General features: G+C 46.2%; 1 protein-coding gene across 1 annotated transcript in view; it reads right to left on the bottom strand.

Annotated features, from left to right (window-relative positions):
- The window catches only part of HGFAC (HGF activator), an 86,639-nt gene extending 69,040 nt beyond the window's left edge, over positions 1 to 17,599 (bottom strand). The window contains 2 exon segments of the mRNA XM_044295732.1: positions 12,154 to 12,226; positions 17,412 to 17,599. Coding sequence (XP_044151667.1) covers positions 12,154 to 12,226; positions 17,412 to 17,483 — 145 coding nt within the window. The 5' untranslated portion in view covers positions 17,484 to 17,599.
- Positions 17,600 to 17,912: the final 313 nt, after the last annotated feature.

Here is a 17,912-nt window from a genome sequence, read left to right as displayed (position 1 = left end):
GGATCCATGTGAGGTACAGGGCTGTTTCTAGCTTTGTTAGAAAGCTATTGTCATGTACTATATGATTTACATTTTTACATCAATCATGGCACATCCCCTTTAAAAGTGGACTTGTCAGATTTCCTGACATGTCATTTTTAGCAAATAGCATGCTTTCTTAAAGGGGTTGTGAGCCTTATTGTTACTGATGATCTGTCCTTTGGATAGGTCATCAGCATCTGATCAGCCTCGGCCTTCGTGCATCTTCCCACAGGCCAGTGACGTCCCAACTATAGGTCACGTGCCCTGGGCACAGCTCAGCCCCATTCACTTGTATGGCGTGACCTATAGTTGTGACATCACTGGCCTGCGGGACACTATGAGAAAGCCGAGGTCCTAATGCGAGCGTCGCTGCCTTTTCAAACAGCTGATCAGCGGGGTCCTGGGTTTCAGACTCCACCAATCAGATACTGATGACCTATCCAGAAGATAGATCATTAGTAAGAAAAAGGTGGACAACCCCTTTAAAACTGCAGGTTCCTCTTTTTTTTCCTCCTGAAAATAAATTAATACATTGAGAAATGGCCGTTACCATTTCCTTTGGTCAATACGCATGCCCCTCGACACACCCTCTCTCGCCACAATTTGGAATGGAGGTCTGACTGACCTTCCGATACTGTCCAATCAGTACTGAGAGAGTTACGCACCCCATTCGCTTCAATGGAGCTGAGCTGCAATACCAAACACAACCCATGGCCATGTATGGTACAAAGTCCTTTTGGAAGATGTGGCACCCTTAGGCCTCTTTCACACGGGCGTCATATTTTTGGCCCGGATAAGAGGCGGGTGCGCTGCGGGAACACCCGTGATTTTTCTGCGCGAGTGCAAAACATTGTATTGCGTTTTGCACTCGTGTGAAAAAAATCGCGCATTTTTGGTACCCAAACCCGAACTTCTTCACAGAGTTCTGTAGATTGTATTATTTTCCCTTATAACCATGTTATAATAATAGCATTCTGAATACAGAATGTATAGTAAAATAGCGCTGGAGGGGTTAAAAAAATATATATATATAATAATTTAACTCACCTTAGTCCACTTGATCGCGAAGCCCCGCATCTCCTTCTGTCTCCTTTGTTGAATAGGACCTGTGGTGAGCATTAAATACAGGTAAAGGACCTTTGTTGACGTCACTCCGGTCATCACATGGTACGTCACATGATCTTTTACCATGGTGACGTACCATGTGATGACCGGAGTGACGTCATCAAAGGTCCTTTACCTGTATTTAATGCTCACCACAGGTCCTATTCAACAAAGGAGACAGAAGGAGATGCCGGGCTTTGCGATCAAGTGGACTAAGGGGAGTTTTTTTTAACCCCTCCAGCGCTGTTTTACTATGCATTCTGTATTCAGAATGCTATTATTTCCCCTTATAACCATGTTATAAGGGAAAATAATAATGATCGGGTCTCCATCCCGATCGTCTCCTAGCAACCGTGCGTGAAAATCGCACTTCTATGGGGCCTGCGTCGCGTGAAAAATCGCACAATATAGAGCATGCTGCGATTTTCACTCAACGCACAAGTGATGCGTGAAAATCACCGCTCATGTGCACAGCCCTATACTAATGAATGGGTCGGTATTCAGTGTGGGTGCAATGCGTTCAATTCACGCATCGCATCCGCACGGAATACTCGCCTGCGTGAAAGGGGCCTTATGGTTTACCTCCTGAAGGTCTAGGGGAAGTGTGTGTGTGTGTGTGTGTAGTCATCCCCATGGAACAACTTGGATCCCCCTTCTGGAGAAACCAGACCTCAGTTAAGACTATGGTCAACACCTGGGGTGGTAGTCTAGGTGAATGCCAGATCACAGTGGGTTCTTCCTTGGTTTCAGCTGAGGATGGCCACCTGTCCCTGAACTTTACAGGGCCTTCTGGCTCGGAGGGATGAGGATTGGTTTATGGGAGCCCTTCTCTTGCTACCTTGTTAAAGACCAAATTTTTGTGCACTTTTTAGTGTGGCACACCGCACTCTTTTTCTTTGTATTCTGCATTTAGTATTCTTTTAAAATGGCTATTTTTCATCTTTTTATTGAAAGTCGGAGATCATGAAGAAAGTCATGGTTTCCGGCTTTCAATAAAAAAAATAAAAACCAGCCATTTTAAAAAGAATACTAACATACAGAGATGCCGAAAAAAAAATTTAAGTAAAAAAATAATCACAGCACTTCCTTTTTTCCTCTCCTATTCCGTTTGTCTCAGTAACAACGGAGAAATATATATTTTAAAAAAAAAAGTATTCCGTGTGTGTTCCAGGAGGTCATTCATGTCCCCCCTGCTCCTCCTCACTGTCCTATGACAAGCTGGTGGCAGGAGCAGGAGCCTCTGTGCCATTTACTATTTACAGTGGAACAAAAATATTAAGCCCCGCCCCTTGTCTACGCCCCTTCCCCCCATTCCGTCACTATTCAGGGGGAGATTACTGCCTTTATTCTGTGCAGGATTTCTACAAGACTCAGGATGATGCAGAAAATGATGCAGACTGACAAATAGTCGGCCTTTAGTTTTAGCATTTATTTCTAGTTCTTTAACCCTGGGTTCAGACCTGAGCGTTTTACAGCGCGTTCCTACGCGCTGTAAAACGCACAACAGGCAAGAACCAATGATTCCCTATGGGAATGGTTCTCACCTGAGCGTTTTACAGCGCGTACGATCGCGCTGTAAAACGCCCGACGCTCAAAAAAGTACATGAGCGACTTTGGGGCGTTTTGACGCGCGTTTGTGGCCATAGGACACTGTAGTCAATCACACAAACGCGCGTCAAACGCGCGTTTACTATTACAAAAAACGCGCATAAAAATGCGCGACAAAAACGCGCGTTTGCGCAACGCTCAGGTGTGAACCCAGCCTAAAAGCGGTTCTCCAGGCTCTACTATATTGATGTATAGAAAAAGTAGTTTTAGAGATCCGCTCACCTCTGTTCCCCCACGGTAGGTGCACCAACCACAATTTGAGTACACTCCTCAAAATAATGGTTTAAAATGGAAAAATGTGTGGATGGGCACTCTATATGAAGGTAAATCGGACGTATTTTATTAATATAATTTCATAAAATGCAAACAATATATAAATCAATATAAAATAAATACACACTCTGTATAAAAATCTGTAAAAAATATATAACACTTGGAAACAGATCAAATCCTTGTGTTACTTCATGAAACTGGGGCTGATACCTAATGCAAACCCCACTTTCTATCACAGGGCCGATTTGTCCTGGAAATGAGATTTTATATTGGGTGGGATTGATCAGGCACTCAGTCCCCGTTGCATGTAATACTATTTATCCAAACAGGTTAAAAAGACATATGTGATTTCACTGATAATAATAGATGGTCCTATTTAGTATAGCCACTTTAATTTCTTATTTAAAATCATTGGTGTACTGTAAATTCTCTATGTAGCAAGTTCCTGCTCAAATTGAAACTCTTTGTAAACAGTGAACAGTCTCCTTTTATGTCCACATGGAGTTCGCTACAGATGTAACCAGTCTCTCTAGTGTTAATCTTTAAAGTATTCCAATACTGGCATCCAGGTCAGATCGCTATGGCGAAAATCCTTGATGATATAGTGGATCGTTCTTTTTCCAGTTAGTGCTGTATATTGCGTCAAGAAAAGCTTTTACCCACTGTGTGGGCTTACCTTTGCCTATAGTTTGCGGGAACTTGCGAATAGGTTCGTCCTCCACATAGCACGCCGGCGTCCCGGCTGCAGAGTTGGTCGCGTCCCACGTGTCTCTTGCTGCTGATTAGCAGAAGCTAGTTTGGTATAGAGACCACGTCTTTTTTCGGCGCAGGTAAATGACGTCTTTCCAATCTATTCAAATGGATTAGAAATGTTCCTTTTTCTTCTTAGTGCACTTAAGTTCTTTAGGATCGGGGTATCTTTCACGGTCCTACGCAAGACGCGTTTCGGGGAGATGCTGTCCCCTTCCTCAGTGGCATACCCCAATTCTCTAAATCCTCGTCTTTTATACCAATTTCAGGTGTTTCTCAAAATCCGTTCTGGATTTGTATTGCATACCAAAAGACGGACTGGATCTGCTTTTTTGTAAGATTCTGGCCTGGTTGCGGTTTCAATGCGTTTTTTTTGTAAGGATGCGTTTTTTTTCAATATAGATGCGTTTTTTTCACTATATTTGCAGTTTAATATATGTTGTTGAGTCCAGTTAAAAGAACTGCTTTTTGATGTTTTGTTTTCATATTATTTGTGAAAATACATCTCTATCTTATTTATAAGTAGTTTTTCCAGCAATTTTTTGCTATAAATATCCACAGTGTTGAAAACATATATGTACTCTATTGCAATATAAAAGAGCGAGAATTATTTTATATTGATTTATATATTGTTTGCATTTTATGAAATTATATTAATAAAATACGTCCTATTTACCTTCATATAGAGTGCCCATCCACACATTTTTCCATCTACTATATTGATGACCTATCCTCAGGGTGCCAGGTGTCGGACCCCCGCCGATCAGCTGTGTGAGGTCTCTCTTGCTTTGCCATAGGCATAGCAGCAGGAAAAGAGACGGTAGATGGCACGTGTGCATTGCGCGTGCAGTCTCCTCATACAGCTGATCAGTGGGGGTGCCGGGTGTCGGACCCCCCCCCCCCCCCGATTTAATATTGATGACTCATCCTGAGGAAAGGTCATCAATATAGAAGAACCCCTTGAAAACAAACCAATGTAAGCACTTGAACTTGCATTTGAAATGCTGCTTTTAACTCCCGAATGCTCAGCTTTTATATAAAGCTTAATAGAAATAGGCGTAATAAGGCTATAAATAAGAATCTGTGCTGCTGGAAATACAATGGAGGAGATCATCATGCATGTCGATGTGACTGCAATAACAACCACACAAACACTAGATTATGAAATGCACAAGGACATATTATTATAGATGTCTTTGCTACGATAGCTGTAAGTCTACTGAAGCTATCAGATGAACCTTCTCTAATATATTACTTATAATACCGCAGCTCACTAATACAGACCTGTTATGGGAATTGCTACTTTAATAAAACGAGAGCAATCTTATCATTGAGTTCTGGGAGAAGAAACAATATTGTTAAGATTTGTTTCAGCAGTTAAAAATATAGCTTTTGTTTTGTTTTTTTTTTGTTTTTTTTTTTACCTTCAAACCGCGTTATATCACCATGTGTGAATTAGGCGTCAATTACACTGTATGAATGCAGCCCAAAAAAAAGCAACTAATGAAACAAATGGTTACATTCACCAGGCCCGCTGTGGGCATTATCCTGGCATCTAGGAGCAGTAAGTGCCCCGCTGTGCGCCTGGTGATTGTAACCATCCGTTGGTCTTTTGTTTGGCCTTTTCAGTTATCATTAATCTGCACCTAACGGAGGCTGTGGAGGGGAGAGCATCTCCATCTTTGGTTACCTGATGAGCCCCACAATCTGGAGGGAAACGCGTCAGAACAGAAAAAGACAGTGTATGTAGGGTGTATGTAGGGTAGGTTCCGGTACTGGGCTGGGTTCGCCTTGCAGGAGGGTGCCTCTCGCCGATCGGCGTCTAGTGACATTGCAGGGTGAATTGGCCTTCCCCCTTTCACTCCCTGCCTGTATTCTATTTTTTTTGCTTCATTTATTCCACCACGGGACGGATATGGTGGATGCAAAGTCTGTAGTATTCCCCATTTTGGTAGTTATTGTTTTATTTTAGTATTAAAGGGGTCAGCAAGTGGCATTTATCATGTAGAGAAAGTTAATACAAGGCACTTACTAATGTACTGTGGTTGTCCATATTGCTTCCTTTGCTGATCGGATTCAGTTTTCCATCACACTATATACACTGCTCATTTCCATGGTTACGACCACCCTGCAATCCAGCAGTGGTGGTCGTGCTAGCACACTATAGGAAAAAGTCCCGGGCTCTCGGGTAGCCAAGACTGTAGGAGCTCACAAAGGCTGGTGTTTTTTCCTATAGTGTGGAGGCACAGCCACCGCTGCTGGATTACAAGGTGGTCGTAACCATGGAAACGAGCAGTGTATAATGTGATGGAAAAATGAATCCAGCCAGCAAAGGAGGCAATATGGACAATCACAGTAGATTAGTAAGTGGCTTGTATTAACTTCCTCTACATGAAAAGGACATTTGCAGAAGTGAGACAACCCCTTTAAGTATTACAAGTTACGTTTTCTGAACTGTGTACCCTGTGATATATATGACCTAGCATGTCAAACATGGAAGCAAGTTGTCTGGCACACTTAAAGGGGTTTTCTAAGATTTCAATACTCATCCTCTGAATAGTTCATCAGTATCTGATTGGTGGGGGTCCGACACCTGGGATCCCCGACGATCAGCTGTTTGAAAAGGCACTGGTGCTGCTTTGAGCGCCGCGGCCTTCTCACAGCCTTTCCTAGGCCAATGACGACACGTTCATCTGTCATGTGGCCTAGGTGCAGCTCAGCCCCATAGATGTGAATGTGTCATGGTTCTCCCGGCCGCCTCTGTGCGACAGCAGCGTCCAGTTGTTGGGGAAACCAGCGCTGCAGACGTCGGAGCCCCCGGCTAATGAGAAGCTATGCCGGAGCTCTCGAACATCAGGGCGTGTGCACACAGCAGCTCCACCTGGCATGGAGGCATGCCAGCCTGAGCAGCCTTCTTCTTGTATAAAAGGCCTTCATGTGCCGGTGAATTTCTTGTCCTCTGGCTCCCCCTACTGGTCCCCTGGACTTATTGAAGACTCCTCTGGCTTTGGATTTCTGGATTTGGTATTGTGACTACATTTTTGGCTTCTGGCATTTTGGTATCGTATTGATCCTCTGGTTCTGACTTTTTGGTGTGATTGTTTTTCTCATTTGCCTCTGACGTTACTTGTACTGCATTGTCCTACTGGCATTTGACCCTTCATGTATTGCAGACTAGGGCTGTCATCCAGTTATGGAGTCTCTGCTTAGGGCAACCGTGCAAGTAGGTAAGGATAGTGGGTCTGAGCAATTTTCGGTCTGCACTATCCCAGTTTGCGTGTGACGATAGTCGATATCCTGACAGAATGAGACTGAGCACGATACCAAGCACAGCCGCTATCAAATGTACGGCGATGTGCTCTGCTTGGTAAGCTTATAGAAGGCCGTGGCGCCAGGGGTACACCTAGCCTTTCTTCGCCCCCCCCCCCCCCCATGCCAATTTCTTAACTTAACTCCTTTGCCACAATAAAAGTGCTCATTGCCCCTACCTGGTGCTGCCTGAGGCGATCGCCTCACCTGGCCTCATTGGTGGTGCACCCCTGAGGAACACCAGTGCCTTCTCAAACAGCTGATCGGCAGGGGGTCTCCCACCAATCAGATACTGATGGTTATCAGTATTCAAATTTTTGAAAACCCTTTTAAGGTGTGGGGAGATATATTAAGTAATTTACCGTGTCATAGTCAAATAACAGTACAACAATTAGGTGGAGTGACCATCAAAATAGGGTCAAACATTAACTCATAGCAATAAGAGCTATAAAAGTACTACGTAGTTTCTTGTAAAAGGGAGTAAATCTGCTTCCAACCCTCCTCCAAATACATTTTGGCCAAAATTCCTCGTCAAATTCCATGGAAAGGATTCTTGTTGATGATCTAGCTACAAGATGGACACTGTGAATGTGAGATTATCTCTGAAACGTTCTTATCTACAAGTCAGCTGATCCTTTGGCAGGAGAAAGGAGACCTTAGGCTAACATCTGGAATGTTGTCAAGCTATTATTCGGAGCCCAAAACTTTGTTTTCTTATTGTTTTATTACAATCAACAATTCCAACTAAATTGGAATTGATTTGATATATTCAGGATGGGCGTAGTGAGGTAGGCGCCAGAAACCGCAAGTTGTTTTATCGGAAATTGTGGTGTTGCGATTCAGGTGAAATATGACTACTTAAAGGGGTTCTCCGAGACCAGCAACCCCTTATAATATAGTCAGACACAGTGAAGTGATTGAAAGAAAGAAAAAACAAACAAACAGCCACTATCACTTTTAGCTTCTAGTCCCCGCTGGACCGGATATGAGACGTGCCATCTAGATGCATATCACTGCTGCTGGCCAATCGGTGGCCTCACTGCTGGCACTGGTCACGTGTCTGCACATGTCACTGCGGTAATGTGCGTTTAGATGCCACATCCCATTTCCGTTTCAGCGGTTCTCATTGTAGATTGTTCAGTCTAGTTTCTGGATATGATTATGGGGGCATCGATCTTGTCTGATCTACTGTTTACAACATGCAGGCGTGGACTATAGGGGCCTGTGGTCAGGAGATGTTCATTGACCTCTATGGAAGAGTGTTGTGTGACTGGTAAAACATAAAACAATAGGGCATTTTCTGATAAGACATTCCCTTTAAAGGGGTTATCCCATGACTAACGTAAAAATCTGATAAATCGGACATCATATAGTACATGACAATCTCTTACTAACAAAGCTAGAACCAGCCCTGTACCTCACATGGAGATCTCCCCATTCATTGCTCTGCGAGATTTATATCAAGCTGACAGCTCAGGGGGCGTGTCCCTGCTCTCCCCATCACAGCTCAGGGGGCGTGTCCCTGCTCTCCCCATCACAGCTCAGGGGGCGTGTCCCTGCTCTCCCCATCACAGCTCAGGGGGCGTGTCCCTGCTCTCCCCATCACAGCTCAGGGGGCGTGTCCCTGCTCTCCCCATCACAGCTCAGGGGGCGTGTCCCTGCTCTCCCCATCACAGCTCAGGGGGCGTGTCCCTGCTCTCCCCATCACAGCTCAGGGGGCGTGTCCCTGCTCTCCCCATCACAGCTCAGGGGGCGTGTCCCTGCTCTCCCCATCACAGCTCAGGGGGCGTGTCCCTGCTCTCCCCATCACAGCTCAGGGGGCGTGTCCCTGCTCTCCCCATCACAGCTCAGGGGGCGTGTCCCTGCTCTCCCCATCACAGCTCAGGGGGCGTGTCCCTGCTCTCCCCATCACAGCTCAGGGGGCGTGTCCCTGCTCTCCCCATCACAGCTCAGGGGGCGTGTCCCTGCTCTCCCCATCACAGCTCAGGGGGCGTGTCCCTGCTCTCCCCATCACAGCTCAGGGGGCGTGTCCCTGCTCTCCCCATCACAGCTCAGGGGGCGTGTCCCTGCTCTCCCCATCACAGCTCAGGGGGCGTGTCCCTGCTCTCCCCATCACAGCTCAGGGGGCGTGTCCCTGCTCTCCCCATCACAGCTCAGGGGGCGTGTCCCTGCTCTCCCCATCACAGCTCAGGAGGCGTGTCCCTGCTCTCCCCATCACAGCTCAGGAGGCGTGTCCCTGCTCTCCCCATCACAGCTCAGGAGGCGTGTCCCAGCTCTCCCCATCACAGCTCAGGAGGCGTGTCCCTGCTCTCCCCATCACAGCTCAGGGGCGTGTCCCATGCTCTCCTCTATCACAGCTCAGGAGGCAGCTAAAGGATGAAACTGAAGCATGTGCGGCCATCTCAGTGAGTAGGTCAAAGAAATAAGAAAAAAGAACAAACAGCAGGTGGCGCTATACAGATATATTTTATTGAATACTCAGTGACTATGCTAAATTTTTAATTACAGGCAATTACAAAAGAATTCAGATCCAGGGGCTGGTTTGAAAACTAGAATATTTTTTGTGGGACATCCTCTTTAAGCTGTGTCCGAGACCCTCATTGCTTTGGCACTCCAGCTGCTGTGAAACTACAACTCCCAGCATGCAACATGCTCACCTGTTCTTCTACCTCCCATAGAAGTGAATGGAGCATTCTGGGAATTGTAGTTTCAGAACAGCCATTTCCTTTCCTTTGTATACGTCAATAGTGACTCAATACATGAAAGAGGCAGGAGGTATGGAGAACCAAAGGCTGACACCTTTGATTCTGAGGAGCTTATGACTTTGTACTTTTGTCCCATTACTGAGCCGTATCTTCCCATTACGGCACATGTGTATTCCCGCAGCCATCTGTTTGATGAGTCTAAATCACTCAGACCCTTCGGTATTCTTACATGCAACCATCGCTTTCATCATCTGCCATCATTCACTCTTCTGGACCCCCCTCGTTTTAATCTAAGTTTTTTTTTCTGTTCTAAAAAGAATAGAACCAGGTTTAGAGTGCTATTGGCATAAACACCATGAAGACAGGCTAGGCTAATGACACTGGCCCTTCTTGAGTAGTTGTTACAGATTCTGAGGAAATGGGGGGCATTTCTGTGCCAGGACCCCCTTTCCCATTTGAAATACCCCAGACTAGGGGGTATCTGCAAATGTTTTATTGTAAATAGCTTTGTATTATTATTTTATACATTGCAATGTATTTTTCTAACAATCCTGGTCCTGCCCTCTTAGTAGAAGTGAGCTAGTCCCACTTCCTGCCAGGAGGGGGAGTTCATAACCTGAGAAGGGAGAGGAAGCACACTGCAGAGCTCCTGCGACGGAGTCTTCAGGGAGAAGACCATTAAATCCTTGAGACGTCAGACAGTGGAGTGACCAGCTAACACCTGCATCAAAGACTGCTAGATGGTGAGGGACTACAACTACAGTCTAGATCGGATAGTGAACATCTACAATTTCAAGGGCTAAACTGCAGCCATCCAACCTGCCTCCATATTCCTCACTAGTGCCAGAAAATTGCACTTGGAATCCAACACTTGAAGTTACATTTTTGAACTTCGTAAAAGAGACCATTATAAGTTTACTTCTGGCTTTATTCTTAAAAACTGCATTTCCAATGTACTGATCCCCAGGGACAAATGACCTGAGGGGGTACACAGTTACAACACTTCACCAGGGCCACTACCACTCCAATCCTCTGCACCAGCTCCTCAGGTTCTCGCTGCACATGTACTATGACATGACCCCTACACAGGGGCGTAGCTAAGGGCTCATAGGCCCTGGTGCAAGACTTCAGCTTGGACCCCCCTTCCCTCAGTACTTTGTTGCTAGGGGCAGGGAGGCACATAGACTTCATTCTGCCTGAGGCAAAAATTAAGACGCCCCACCCTTAGCCAAATTGTTGACCTAACCCCTTCCCTCCAGCCAGTGGTGTAACTAGACCTGCATGCATTTTCTATAATACTGGTGTCTTCTTATGCGGCACAAGGGTCTTTGGGCCCCCTCAGGCTCCTGGGCCCGATAGCGACTGCTACCTCTGCACCTCCTATAGCTACACCCCTGGCCCTACAGCAAAGGAAACAAACACCATTCTCTTCAGTCTTAGGCTGCAAAATCTGGCACCATAATGGGGCCAATTTTATTTTGCTGTGGGGACCCTCTCTTCTGTGAAGGCCACAGGCCCCTATCTACCCATGATAATCTTAAACAGGTCATCCAAGATTTTGATATTGATGACCTATCCTCAGGATAGGTCATCAATATCAGATTGGTGGGGTTCTCACTCCTGTCACCCCCAACAATCACCTGTGTGAAGAGAGCACAGTGCTCCGATGAGTGTTGCGTCCTCTTCCTAGGCCAGTGACGTCATCGATCACATGGCCTAGGCCAGGCATGGACAACCTGCGGCTCTCTAGCTGTTGTAAAACTACAACTCCCACCATGCCCTGCTGTAGGCTGCTAGCTGCAGGCAGTCTGGGCATGCTGGGAGTTGTAGTTTCGCAACAGCTGGAGAGCCTCAGGTTGGCGAACCCTGGCCTAGGCGTAACTCAGTCCCTTTCAAGTCAATGGTGCTGAGCTGCAATACCAAGCTAAGCCACTATAGAATGTCTGGCCCTGTGCTTGGTGAGCTATCAGAAGTCTACAGTGCCTCCTGATCAGTGGGGGTGCCTAGTGTCTGATCGGATATTAATAACCTATCCTGAGGAGAGGTCACCACTATTAAATACCTGGAAAATCCCTTTAACACAAGGACATCCTACAGGTATGGAGGGATCCTATCTGGTCAAAAAAAATTATAAAAATATATAAAAATATGAATAACTACCTATAGAAAAATAGAAGACAAGAACAAAATAGCAACCATATCCCCCATCTGGTACCTCTAATGTGACACATCTCAACCCTTGGAAATGAGAAGTGTTCCCCAACCTGTGACTCTGAAGTTGCTACAGGACTACATCTCCTAGCTTAGGAAACCCTGGCTTTGGGTAGTAACTTGGCACATGTTACTTATAAATCCCAATAATTACATATATTTTGTGTCTTACCTGGTGTCCTTTTTAATATAGCCAGAATTGGTGTGAAGCCCCTGTGATGTATGTTTTGGTTATATCCAGGTCTCTGTTGAAATATGATAACAGGAACATGTAGTTAGAATAATGCTTGTAAGGTAGCAGGAAGGGGGTCTGGTTCCTGGAAGCCCCATGTTTTGTTCAGCCATGGTCGCTGGAAGGGAAATGTGGTATTACGTTCCGGCCATAGATATGTAGAGGGGCTTTAGAAGACCCGTCAGATCCATGTCTTGCACAGCCATTCGTTTGCAAGTGCAATGACCCAGATTGCCAGTACCACTCCTTTTGACACCTTGTTACCATTTCCTATGTGCTAATACCGGTCATCTAATGTAAAGTATGTCATCTAAGAATAATGGGCATAATTATCCCATGTAACTGTTGTGTTTCATGTAATGTGCCTGGTTACCACAAGGTGGCAGCAGCACTTGGCAGTGCTAGTTGCAGAGAATGGACTGGATTGTCCATTCTCTCTCCCTGGGGCCCCGTACCCTTTCCAGGCCCCTTGTAGCTCCCCTAAAATGACCAGAGCGGCCGGTTACACATGCGAACGGCTGCTCCATACATTTCTATGGGAGTTCCTGAGATAGTGGAGCACTGTACTCAGCTGCTATGGAGCCCCCGTTCTCGTGATCGGTGGGGGTCCCAACAGTAGGACCCCCGATGATCTTAAAGTTATCCTCTATCCTGTGGATAGGGGATAACTTTTACCAACTGGAATACGCCTTTAAAGAGCACCTGAAAGCTGGATCAACCCTATTAAAATAGGAATACTGTGTGATAGGGTTGACTCTGCTGATCAAAATGATACCAGTCGGTTGTGGCATTCCAGAGAAAAAAAAGATTGTTATTCTGTATGCAAATCAGGGCATTAGTGCACTGAGGGGCAGAGGTGCACCAAAGGGCTAAGCCCTCATCTGCATAATGAATAAAAAAAAAAAAATCCTCAGTAACACTGCAAGTAAATCTCAGGTATTATTTTAATCAGCCTGGTTTAATAGGGATGATCCTGCTGACTGGTTCCTTTAAAACATTTCTTAATGATATCCCTACTTACAAAAAGAATAAAAGAATAATTACAATAAACTCACCAAGTGCATCCCCTATTATTCACCTGTCCACAGGGTCGGACTGGCCCATGAGAGTACCAGAGGATCCTCCGGTGGGCCCGAAGCTCTGACAATAATGGACTCCTAGTAAAACAGGGCCCTTAGGCCTCATGCACACGACCGTTGTGTGCATCCGTGGCCGTTGTGCCGTTTTCCGTTTTTTTTCGCGGACCCATTGACTTTCAATGGGTCCGTGGAAAAATCGGAAAATGCACCGTTTTGCAGCCGAGGCCGTGATCCGTGTATCCTGTCAGTCAAAAAAATATGACCTGTCCTATTTTTTTGACGGACAACGGTTCACTAACCCATTCAAGTCAATGGGTCCGTGAAAGAACACGGATGCACACAAGATTGGCATCCGTGTCCGTGATCCGTGGCCGTAGGTTGCTTTCATACAGACGGATCCGAAGATCCGTCTGCATAAAAGCTTTTTCTGATCTAAGTTTTCACTTCGTGAAAACTCATTTCCGACAGTATATTCTAACACAGAAGCGTTCCCATGGTGATGGGGACGCTTCTAGTTAGAATACACTGCAAACTTGGTACAAGACTGCCCCCTGCTGCCTGGCACCACCCGATCTCTTACAGGGGGATATGATAGCACAATTAACCTCTTCAGGTGCGGCACCTAAAGGGGTTAATTGTACTATCATATTCTCCTGTAAGAGATCAGGGCTGCCAGGCAGCAGGGGGCAGACCCCCCCCTCCCCAGTTTGAATATCGTTGGTGGCACAGTGTGTGCCCATCGCCCCCCCCTTCCTCCCTCTATAGTTAAAAATCGTTGGTGGCACAGTGTGCGCACACCATCGCCCCCCTCCATCTCCCCCCCCCCCCCCCCATCATTGGTGGCAGCGTAGTTCCGATCGGAGTCCCAGTTTAATCGCTGGGGCTCCGATCGGTAACCATGGCAACCAGGAAGCTACTGCAGCCCTGGTTGTCATGGTTACTTAGCAATAGTACAATAGTAGAAGATTCATACTTACCTGCTTGCTGCTGCGATGTCTGTGACCGGCCGGGAGCTCCTCCTACTGGTAAGTGACAGTTCTTTAGCAATGCACCGCACAGACCTTTCACTTACCAGTAGGTGGAGCTCCCGGCCGGTCACAGACATCGCAGCAGCAGGCAGGTAAGTATGAATCTTCTACAATTGTACTATTGCTAATCGCAGGTAAGTATGAATCTTCTACTGTTGTACTATTGCTAAGTAACCATGGCAACCAGGACTGCAGTAGCGTCCTGGTTGCCATGGTTACCGATCGGAGCCCCAGCGATTAAACTGGGACTCCGATCGGAACTCCGCTGCCACCAATGATGGGGGGGGGGGGAATGGAAGACCGCACACTGCCACCAATGTTGTTACTGCTATAGAGGGAGGGGGGGGGCCGATGGTGGTTGGCACACTGTGCCACCAACGATTTAATACAATAGAGGGAGGGAGGGCGATGGTGGGCGCACACTGTGCCACCAACGATTTATTACAATAGAGGGAGGGAGGGGGGGGCGATGGTGGGCGCACACTGTGCCACCAACAATTTCTAACATTAGAGGGAGGAAGGGGGGGCCCGATGGGGGGCGCACACTGTGCCACCAACGATATTCAAACTGGGGAGGGGGGGGGGGGTCTGCCCCCTGCTGCCTGGCAGCCCTGATCTCTTACAGGGGGATATGATAGTACAATTAACCCCTTTAGGTGCCGCACCTGAAGGGGTTAATTGTGCTATCATATCCCCCTGTAAGAGATCGGGTGCTGCCAGGCAGCAGGGGGCAGTCTTGTACAAAGTTTGTAGTGTATTCTAACCTGAAGCGTCCCCATCACCATGGGAACGCCTCTGTGTTAGAATATACTGTCGGATCTGAGGTTCACGGTAGCTCATATCCGACAGTATATTCTAACATAGAGGCGTTCCCATGGTGATGGGGACGCTTCAAGTTAAAATATACCATCGGATTGGAGAAAACTCCAATCCGATGGTATAAAAGAACTCCAGACTTTACATTGAAAGTCAATGGGGACGGATCCGTTTGAAATGGCACCATATTGTGTCAACATCAAACGGATCCGTCCCCATTGACTTGCATTGTAATTCAGGACGGATCCGTTTGGCTCCGCACGGCCAGGCGGACACCAAAACGACTTTTTTTCATGTCCGTGGATCCTCCAAAAATCAAGGAAGACCCACGGACGAAAAAACGGTCACGGATCACGGACCCACGGACCCCGTTTTTGCGGACCGTGAAAAAAAACTGTAGTGTGCAGGAGGCCTTAAGGTTCTATATACATGGAGGATGGGCCCTCAGAATGATTTCCTCTTGTGGGCCCAAGGGACCCCAGTCCGACGCGGCCTGCCGATGATGAGTTGACAGATCACTGGACCACCGCAGTCAATCCATGCCCATCAAAGTGAGGTTTTTGTCACTACAGATGATGTCATCAGGGCCAGCCCTACATTGGATGATGTCCTGTGCAGTACCTTCTGTTGGTACCCCCTCCAAATGGCATACTGTCACACAGCATACAAATACCAATATCATACAGTGTGGTGCCCAAATAACAGTGCCTTCCTTTAGCTGAAGAACATGTCCATACAGTCACCCAAATAATAAGGCTATACAGTGCTGCCACCACCATAACATTGGGCCCAACCAGACACCTGGGTGCTACTTGTCTACCCCCTATAGCTACTCCCCAGTGTCAACATTACACATAGACACAGGCTGCAGGCATCGATATCGTCTCAAAAATACAGAGATCAATTATTGCGCCCCAATTTTTGCTGTCCCCACACACAACCTAAACTGAATCATATCAACATACAATATCCACACATCTGGCATCTCCAACATGTGGCTCTCCAGCATGTTGGGAGTTGTAGTTTTGCAACAGCTGAAGAACCACAAGTTGCAAACTACTGCACTAGACAATACATTTTGGGGTAAATTTTCCTACTCAACTTATTACTGTATTTAGAAAAAAATAAATAAAAAAAATGCTACAATAAAATTGTGCTCCCGGTTTGGTTCATTGTTCTCTTGGAAGTTTAAAAAATACATACAAAAAAAATTACAATGTACGATTTTGGGGGTAGATTTAAAAATAATGTTACCTTACAAAATTCCAAAAGTTAAAATTAAGTCCTGGTCAAGGCTGATAAGACCTGACCCTCCTCCCCCCCTCCCCCACGATCTTCAAAGGATTAGGCCACTTTATACAGTCAGTGATTGGGAGACAAAACCAGTAGCGGAGAGAAGGTATAATGGAAAGTTTTGCATTCGTTTTTGACCAGCACCTGGTTTTGGGTCAGAATCACTGATCAAATGCTGACTGTGTAAAAGCCGTCTAATCAGGGCTGTTCCACACGAGTGTGTCCAGTGCGGAACTCATGCTCCGTGTATGAGCGCGATCCCCCGTTCTGGACACTGCTCATTTCTCAGAAGCGTACGGCATTATTCTGATTTATAATGCTGTATCTCTCTGCATGACCTTACTGCTACAGAATCAGGGTCCATTTACACGTCCGCAAAATGGTTCCGCATCCGTTGCGCAACAGGTGCGGACCCGTTCATTTTCAATGGGGCCGGTATGTGCTGTCTGCATTTGCGGATCCGTACAAAAAAAAATAAAAAATAGAACATGTCCTATTCTTGTCCGCAATTGCGGACAAGAAAAGGCATTTTCTATGAGAGTGCCGCGGATGTGCGGAACGCACATTGCCGGTGTCCGTGTTTTGTGGATCCGCATAACACATACGGACGTGTTAATGGACCCTCATAGTTACATAAAGCGGTCAGTATAATTCAGTAGATACAGGTCATGCAGAGACACACAGCATTACAAATCAGTAGAATGCCGTACGCTCCTGAGAAACGAACAGCGTCCATAACAGGCAAACACGTTGACACACAGAGCGCGATTTCTGCACTGGACACGCTCGTGTGGATTTCAAAATAAATAGCACGTCAATTGCGTTTGCGGTTTTAGCTGTGGATTTCACCCCTTTCAATGGAAGGTCGAGATCTGCTTTAAAACCGCTGCTGCACCTGTGTGCAGGTGATCTAAAGGTTAAATGTAGGTTTCCCGTGGACCCAGACAATATAGAGAGAGAGGACCTAACTTCACGCACTTACCTGCATATAGCAGATCTGGCCTAGGTTAAACACCAGGAGACAGAGCCACGTGAAGTGGCCGGCCGCCTCCATGCCGCGTCCTTGCCTCCTGTGATAAAAGTTTGCTGTGGGCTTCAGCTAAAGCAAATACAACACTGATGGTCAAATGGTCATTTTGGTGTTTTGCAAGCAGCTGTGATTTCCTGCTCTTCCCTCCTCCTCTCTAAGCACATTGCAGGCAGAGGGAAGATTTAGCATGTAATTATTAACCACTGATGTGGTGGGCGATATTGTAAGTGGTAAAGAGGTTATGTCATTATTGCAACAAAAAAAAGGACAAAAATATAATAAAAGATCAACTCCAGCCAAGAGTCCCTGCTTTTCCCCAGAAATCCGGCTCAGAAGATGTCTCTCTTTTGCAAATGACCGATATATTTGCATTCATACATTTACAATATTGTTTGGTCTAATTTACAAAAACACTTTTCCGCGTTTACAGCACCGTATGTGCTTTGCAATCTG

The sequence above is a fragment of the Bufo gargarizans genome, chromosome 1 (assembly GCF_014858855.1).
Source record: "Bufo gargarizans isolate SCDJY-AF-19 chromosome 1, ASM1485885v1, whole genome shotgun sequence".
NCBI lineage: Eukaryota > Metazoa > Chordata > Amphibia > Anura > Bufonidae > Bufo > Bufo gargarizans.
This window is presented reverse-complemented; position numbering and strand designations above follow the sequence as displayed.